Source organism: Populus nigra, chromosome 1 (genome assembly GCF_951802175.1).
Source record: "Populus nigra chromosome 1, ddPopNigr1.1, whole genome shotgun sequence".
In the NCBI taxonomy this organism is placed as follows: Eukaryota; Viridiplantae; Streptophyta; class Magnoliopsida; order Malpighiales; family Salicaceae; genus Populus; species Populus nigra.
Window position 1 is genome coordinate 15,349,844 of NC_084852.1, and position 9,070 is coordinate 15,358,913.

Genomic DNA, 9,070 nt, shown 5'->3' on the forward strand with positions numbered 1-9,070 from the left:
TATTGTTTTTCTTTTAGGTTAGGTGCATATATAGCTAGATTTGGTCTTTCAAGTCCATTGGCGCCCAATCTTTTTTTTTATTAGTTTTTTTTTTAAATCAATATTCTTGGTCTTGGTCTTCCAACTTCTCTTGCGTAACCAAAAAAAAAAGAAAAAAAAAGAAAAGAAAAAAAGAATTGCTCATCCATCTTGGATTACTGGTTAATTGAAACAACCGGCCGTAACAGACATACCAGCTAAAAGCTATTAGTAATTTGACTAAAAACTCTATAGATACTCAATGATATATTCCATCCCAAAACACTGATTAATTTAGCATCGCTTTAAGAATTACAGGAGACTATAATAGGCATACCTCCTCCAAAGTTTAAATTCTTCTGACTTTTTCCCTTAATACTTCTTCTCCATATATAGTAGTAATCATTTGTTTTTTTTTTTTTTTGAAAACAATAGTTATGCCTATCAGAATCACTTATAATTCCATGCCCTTCATGGAGCCTAAATATGTCGGCATGCATGCAGTCTCCGGAGTTAACGGCCGATTGATAAGATCCGAACCAAAAGCATACTAATATGAGGCGAGAACGCAAACGTACTCCTTTAAGGGTTGGATTGTCCGTAACAGTGGGCATATTTGGTAAATCAAGTTTCTAGTCTATCTCCAGTAAAGCAAGGAATCACATCTTACTTTATCTCTTTCACTTTTTGTCTCTTGAGAACGAAGAAAACTCTCGATAATTACTAGCACACGTAAAAAAAGGTATCAAGTAAGGAAGCCAAGCACAGGATTGGTCAGTCAGCCTTCTCGATCGTGGCTCTACCTTCTAGCGTAAAATATCATTAGAATCTGTTGATGATACTGTATATTCTCTGTTCAACTAAGCGACTTCCAGGCCAACTAAACACAGCAGTACTTTAATTGTTATTTATTGCTATTTATTTCCTTTTATTTGTGGGATATTGCATGGACTAAACAACTGGATCTTACGTTTATCACTCAATTATACATCTCTTCCATATCTTTTTAGTTATGGGATCAACTAAGAACTGAGCAGAGGGGCAGCATAGATCGTAAATGTCAAGAACACTGGGAGCAAATCTACCATTAACCTCCTTGTATGTTAATTAGTTATCATGAAAAGGGAGTTTGGGATTGAGTTCCCAAATTGCTAGAAAATACAAAAAGAAGAAAAGTTTCCAAACCTAGCATTGTAATGGAGTGTAGAATCAGATTTGTAGGGTAAAATCCATGTTATATAAAGTAAGGAGGAAGAAGGTTAGACGTAGGGACCACAAAAGTATAGCCTTCTCTTTAACGTCCCTAATATTTTGATTACCATGGAAGTAAGGAAGTTGATTCAAGTGAGCTTTATTCCATTTCTAATAGTATAAATAGGCATGCCAAATATGGAACAAAGACACACAAGCCGATCTTCTCTACTTCTGCCCCGTAACCCAAAGAATCCATTAATTGCTTTCAATTAGCTGATCCCCATGGCATCATCAGGCCTTCCCTTCAGGCACCCTGCCCAAGGTTTCAATGCGAGCCAGCAACTGATCAAGAGTGACCGCGGCAGCATGCTAACAATGTCTGATGACAATGTGATGATGAAACAAATTGTAGGAACTCATGCTCCTGATGGCCGAGAGGTTGAGGTCAAACCTCTTCTCCACCTTGTTGAAGACATCCTCAAACGTGCCACCCAGCAAATCGATACCTCTCTGACGGTATAGTACTAAACTAAACTCATCCTTGGAAATTAACTTGAATATCAACTTAACTCTATTATTTTTTGTTCATTTATGTTACTCTGATCACGTCTGACAATGCAGACTTCCCAAGCCCATGCTGAATTGGAGGACAAGACTCACCAAGTCAATTTTGTTTCCATGCTCGATGCACTGTCGTATACAATAGACAGAATTTCCTGCGAGGTTAGACAATATATTTCAATTTTAATGCTATGATATATAGGCATTAATCTAAAGAATCAATTGAATTTTTTCGGCCTTAATTGTTTTCTGCAGATTGCCTACAAGTCACTGGATGGGACAGATGCCCACGCAACAACTGTATCACTTTTCAACATGCTACCAAGCTATTCCTGGGATGCCAAGCTGGTGCTCACCTTGGCAGCTTTTGCTTTGAATTATGGAGAATTCTGGCTGCTTGCCCAGATTTACTCATCAAACCAACTTGCCAAATCCATGGCAATCCTCAGGCAACTGCCTAGCATCATGGAACACTCAGGGCCCTTGAAGCCTCGCTTCGATGCCATTAACAATCTGATCAAGGTCATGATGGACGTGGCTAGGTGCGTGGTTGAGTTCAAGGATCTACCGCCAGCTTACATTTCTAATGAAGTACCAGCATTGTCCACAGCCATGGCCCATATCCCTACTGCTGTCTACTGGACCATGAGGAGTGTTGTGGCTTGTGCGGCTCAGATTACTAGCCTCACTACCATGGGACACGAGTATGCTTTTCTAGTCCGCCATCTTTAATTTAATGAGCCATATGTTACATCATGCATATATTCCTTGTAATATTCTCCATCACTTATTTCAGGTTTTCTATATCAACCACTGTGGCATGGGAGCTATCCAGCTTGGCTCACAAACTCAGCAACATACTTGACCATCTCAAGAAGCAATTGGCTACTTGCTACCAACACATAGGTCTGCACCTCAGCAACTTTTGTATTATGCTATCATGTGTTGGATACGTAATAAGAAAACAGGAAATTAATGTAGGAAGATTGAACGCTTACATAAACAGTGGTATTGTTTGATGCAGATGAGAAGAGAAATGTCGAATCCTTTCAAATGCTAAAGAATCTCATTGAAACGGTCCACATTGACAACATGAAGATCCTAAAGGCCCTGATTTATGCCAAGGATGATATCCAGCCACTTATAGATGGCTCTTCCAAGAAAAGAGTTCGCTCTTCTACCATTTCTTCTTCTTATGTTATCTATCTAACGGAAGACATTTCTCATACTTCCTTTCGAATTTAACAGGTCCATCTTGATGTGCTAAGAAGGAAAAATGTGCTATTGCTCATTTCTGGCCTCGACATGTCGATCGATGAGCTTTCAATTCTTGAACAGATATACAATGAATCCAGGCATCACGAAGCTAGGCTGGATAGTCGGTATGAGGTGGTCTGGGTCCCAATTGTGGACCGTTCAGTCCAGTGGAGTGATCCAATGAAGGGAAAATTTGAAAGCATGCAGTCTTCAATGCCATGGTTCACAGTGTACCACCCTTCACTGATTGAGAAGGCAGTCATTAGGTTTATTAAGGAGGTGTGGCACTTCAGGAACAAGCCTATTCTTGTGGTGCTTGACCCTCAAGGCAAGGTGGTTTGCCCAAATGCACTCCACATGATGTGGATTTGGGGAAGCAGTGCCTTCCCTTTCACTAGCTTGAGAGAGGAATCTCTCTGGAAGGATGAGACATGGAGGCTTGAGCTTCTAGTGGATGGCATTGACTCAGCGATTCTTAATTGGGTAAATTCATTTAGAATCAATCCAAATATACATACATTATACATGTGTGTGTGATCGTGTTGACATTCGCTTCAATATTTTTTTGATCATCAGATCAAGGAAGGAAAGTACATTTTCTTGTACGGAGGAGACGACGAAGAATGGGTGAGGAAGTTCACAAACACGGCACGTGCTGTGGCGCAGGCAGCCCGCATTCCCCTGGAGATGGTTTATGTTGGGAAGAGCAGCAAAAGGGATAAAATCCGGCGAGTCATAGCGACAATCAACGTGGAGAAGCTCAGTTACGTCTGGCAAGACCTTACCATGATATGGTTCTTTTGGACCAGGCTAGAGAGCATGCTGTACTCCAAGATTCAGTTAGGCAGGCTTGATGACCATGATCCTATGATGCAAGAAATCAAGAAGTTGCTTAGCTACGACAGAGAAGGTGGATGGGCTGTGCTTAGCAAGGGGTCTAATGTTGTGGCCAATGGTCACAAGACCACAGCTTTGCAAACATTGCTTGAGTATGACTTGTGGAAGGAACAAGTGCCTATCAAGGGCTTTGATTTGGCCTTCCAAGATCACCAAGGCAGGATCCATGACATTTCTCGTCCTTGCTGCCGCTTCGATTTCCCAATGACTACGGGTAGGATCCCTGAGACCATGAAATGCCCAGAGTGCAACCGCACCATGGAGAAATTCTCCACTTTCCTTTGCTGCCATGATGAGGTCATTCCAGACGAGCTCTTCTAGTAAACGATCAGCTGCTACGCTTCCTTGTAGCTCATACTGCCACTAAATAATGTTGTTGAGTGCGCTCTTTTTTTTCTTTTCAATTGTCATGCGTTGTGAGGCATGATGCCCAGCTATGGCGCACAGTATTTGGACCTGGCATTTCATATTCCATAGCATAAAATAAATCTGAGTGTGATCGATGTAATCCACGTACTTAATTAATTTGTTTTATTAATTAATATATAAAGTTCATTTTGAGTAGATTTTATGTTTTGGAGACTTTCCTGGCTTTCGTTTTTTTCTTTTGTATGGCAGCCATACGTACTTTTTGTATAGCTTCATTGCCTTCACCTAAAAGAATCAACAGCAGTGCGAACCTTGAAAAATTATAAAACGATTAGAAGCAAAATTAATTTTCTTAAAATGAATAAAGCCTAAATTCTTCCTTATTTCAAAAAAGCAATCCTTACCTAAAATTGTAAAAATATCTGGTACAATATCACCCTTCATCATGTAATCTCTTAAAAAGTGATATCGCACTTCATTATATTTTGTACGTGAGTATTGGTATCAGAGGGATGTCATGCCGCCTTCACACAAAAATCCTGGTGGGAAATGATAGAGAGAAACACTAGAGAGAAAGAGAGGGAGCGTGTATTAAGCTTTTTGTGTTTGTAAGCTTGTTATTGTTGAAATAAAACTTTGTGTTTTATCCCCTCTAAGTGTTTTAAAGCCACCACCAGTGGACGACACTCGTCTTCAACCTCTGGGCGTGTCGGCTGCGCGTGGTCAAACAGTGCAGAATATTCAGGAGGTGCGTGTGGCTCACCGCGGGCTCCGATGAGGCTAATTTTTGCACTAGTGAGTTCGTATGGATGAGCTCTACACTGTAGAAGGTTAAAAACTTATTTTTGGCAACTTTGAAAATTCAGGTATATCCCAAAATACCTTAATTTTGCATCACATTTAATCAGTATGTAATCAAAATTAAGTTCAAAGTCTTCTAAAGTTTGTTTCATCTTTAAGTTTTGTGCATAACGATTACCAACTATTATATATTCTACATAAGTTGTAGATAGGGCTACTAAGTTTTGTTTCTTACTAGCCCAAGATACTAGTATGTAACAACCCCAGTTGTTAACTTAGTTTTTCTATTAAACTTCCATATAAAGGGTAAATGGAGTATAATTTTTTTTTCATTGAGTTCGCCAGAATTTCTAACGAAATTTCGGTAGTCTTCCCTAAACCGGTAGGTCCCAAGTTATCGACAATTTACCTTACACACATTTATAATCACATCCCAACCATAATCACATCTATAATTGGCATACATTAACCATTTAATTCATTCAAGAATGTATTTAGGATAAATTTTTATACTTAATCTCCATCTCATATCACATGCATAAGTTAGTAATTAGAAGAACGATCCAAGCACTAGAATTTCATATATAAACACAACACAACTTAGCATTCTAAACATAATCTAGTACATTATAACTTTCTAAGCATAGGTTGATACATTTAATATTCCAAAAACAAAATAATACAAGGAGTATACTATTCTATTTAGATTACATGTTTACTGCATAACAAAATTACACGAATAATCTCTAGGTTCCTAACTTATACAAAAAGGGACTAAGGAACTTAAATTCTACTCCTGACGTGAATGGGAGGGACCTGCAAAATATAAATTTTCCATATAATTAAAAATAACCAAAATACAAACAATTCACGGAAGAAAATTATACAATACATCTACCTATTTAAGTCGTATGCAATTTAACACATGACCACCAACCCCTTTTAAGGATTATCAAATTTGTTTCCTTTAACTACTTCTCCCCACTTCTGGAAGACTTCTGCCGACACTAATGACCTCCATTAGTGTCTTTAGTTGCCCGTCCTGGGGTCTACTAACCAAATTCATGAAAATATCGACACTAACGCGACCGTTGGTGTCATTAACTATTTTTAAACTGAAATAGTTAATCAATGTTCTATGTTACCTTAGGAGGTCCTCGGGTATGCCGATGTCAAGGATTCTTGACATCATTAGCTTTCACCTTAGAAAGCTAATCAAGTCCCATAAATTTTGTCGATATCGACGTCACTCGCCGAATATCATTAGCTAATCTGAACCCAAATAGTTAATCAAATTTTATATTTTTCCTCCCACGTACCGGTAATGCCGATCCCATATCTGGGACAAGCTAATCAAATTCAAAAAATAGTCGTTCCCAAAATTCATTATTATTGTTCATTTCCTCCAAAAGAACCCATAAATTAAATCTAGTTCTTCGTTTCTATTTTTCCATCCTTTAAACTTTCCTTTCTCCCTTTTCTTTTCCTCATCAATAAGCACCAAAATTTTATAGTTCAATAGTTAGTTAAAATAATTATTAACTAAAGGAGATATAGGTACCGAGTACCTACCTATTGTAGACGCTCGACTTGCGTTCCCCTGTTGTTGCTGTACTCCTCTCGTGGTTCCTCCTGAAACCACAAACACCCATCATTATTCCATATTAGTTCACATATCACAACACAACAACAACAATGGCAATAATATTCATTTCTTTTTTACCAATCTTTTCTTTCTCACTTACATTCCTTATTATTATCCTTTAACATTTTCAGCTCATTAGTAGTCCAAGTGGACATCATGAATTCAATTTTAACCATAGTTTATTCCTTTTTGAAGATGAAACACTTTACGAAGGGCAAGAAAACAAATTCTACCTTTAATATGGCTAAATTTTGTCGTTTTATCGACTTGGCCAAATCTGCCAACAGGAATGGTAGCTTGATCTCTCCTCAGATTTTTATTTGTATCTGGAGTTCCAGAACTCCAAATTAAACGGGGTCAGACTCATTGGAAAGCTAACACTCCCACCTACAACTTCTATGAAGGGACCCTCCCTAGATTCTATCATCTTTAGGTCCAAAGTCCCTCAAGAACCAAGGCAACGAACTTGCCCTGTTTTGTCAATGGAGAAAGTATCTCCAATTTTTTTTTTTTTTATCTCCAATCCTACTTCCCCATCAGATATAACCATGCTTTCACCTTATGCATGGTAACTTGGAATGAAGGTTCCTCTTCCTTACAAGTTATAATTAGTAACTACATTATAACAACACATCTCAATTAATTAACAAGGAAGTCATAAGTTCTCCTCTGTTTTTCTTCCCCTCTAGTGGCCGGTCCTTAAACCTGTTCGTTTTATATATATATACACACACACACACACACATACAATCACCACATTTCCTTATTGTTCACCACCTGAAAACTGTTTCAATTGAGCAACAAGGAAAACAACATAAAAATCAGAATTTCCCATCTTTCCTTACAACCTCATGGTCAGCCACTATATCCCCTTAGTCTTTGATTTTGTTGAAATCTTCTTTACATAATTTCATCCTTTTTTAGGCAACCTATGCTGCTCAACTCATTTAATTCCAATCAATTCCACATTTCCTCAAATTTTACTAAAGAACCTTAATTTTTCAAACTTCAAATTAATGCACAATTCTTACATGAATTCAAATTGGCTTTCCTAATTGGTTTAGAACTTCATACCTGGAGGAAATTAAGGTTTGATTTCAGGTTTGATTAAAGTTCCCTAACCCCTTTCTCCTTTACAAACAGCCGACCTCTCTCTCCCTCTTCTCTTAACAACCTTGTCACTTTTCTTCTTGTAAATCTCCTGCCCAAGTTTATCTTCTCACTTAGTAATTCTAAGGTTTGTGTAGGTATAGAAATTTAGGTGTTTTCTCTTAGACTTGATGAAGGAAAATCTAAAAATTTTCCCTCCCTTTTCTTCTTGTTACCTGTCAGCCATGGATGAGAGAAGAAATGGGTATTTATAGTCCCATTTCTTTTTAATTCCATTTTGTCCCCATCTTTCTCCCTTTTTCTTATTTTAACCCCCTTTTTTTTGCATTATTTTGTATTATAACAAAATTTTGAATTATTATAAACCTCCTCTTTTTTGTATACTTTATTCTCGGGCTTCACATTCTCCCCTCTTAATAAAAATTTCATCCCTGAAATTTAAACTGCATACCTGACTCAAAGAATAGGTGGGGGTATTTTTCCTTAATCTTTGATTCTCTCTCCCACGTTTCTTCCTCAATTTGTGAGTTTCTCCACAACACTCTAACTAGTGGTACTCTCTTATTTCTCAATGTTTTTTCACTCCGATCCATGATCTTGATTGGCCTGGTCTCGAGTGTCAAGTCTTTTTTTACTTCTATAGGAACTGGAGGTAACATTCATGAAGGATCTACTTCCGCTGATTAGTACTTAAAAGTGCATTTTTATCAAGGTTTTATATCATCATTTTGCATTTGAAGTATTAATAACTCCTTAACTAAAACATGTTTTATAATAACAAGTCTGATACTATAAGATACCTTTAATTTATGGTAAATATTTATCTTAAATGCAGGCTTATCACATAAATTAAAGGATTGATTGATGAGTTTAACTACTGAAATTGAGAAGACAAAGAGAGAGGCAAGCTTAGAAAAGAGAAGCTGGTTCAGTCCAAACTGGAACACTATTCAGTTAGATCATACTTGGAGTTGTAGAACTTGGATTTAGTCCAAGATTCAAAAAGGTCGTTTTTAAGATCAAATTGTAGAAACAATGGAGAAGTCAGAATCTGTCCTGCATCCGAGACACTGTTTAGTGTTCAACCCATATCTCGAGTTCTAGAAGTCCAAATTCACCGATTCTTGTTTTGTTAGAAAGCTGAGACAATTTCCTAGAACTTTCATGTGGACTATCTATTCAAATTCTGATGTTAGCAATGATGTTTTTTGTAGATAA

General features: G+C 37.5%; 1 protein-coding gene across 1 annotated transcript; it reads left to right on the plus strand.

The window, feature by feature from the left end:
• The first annotated feature begins 1,409 nt into the window (after positions 1-1,409).
• Positions 1,410-4,491, plus strand: LOC133677216 (protein SIEVE ELEMENT OCCLUSION B-like). The gene is made up of 7 exons (XM_062099116.1): positions 1,410-1,728; positions 1,834-1,935; positions 2,029-2,477; positions 2,570-2,679; positions 2,798-2,940; positions 3,022-3,513; positions 3,607-4,491. The coding sequence occupies exons 1-7, from the start codon at positions 1,495-1,497 to the stop codon at positions 4,246-4,248; spliced, it is 2,172 nt and encodes a 723-aa protein (XP_061955100.1). The 5' UTR covers positions 1,410-1,494; the 3' UTR covers positions 4,249-4,491.
• The last annotated feature ends 4,579 nt before the right edge of the window (positions 4,492-9,070 follow it).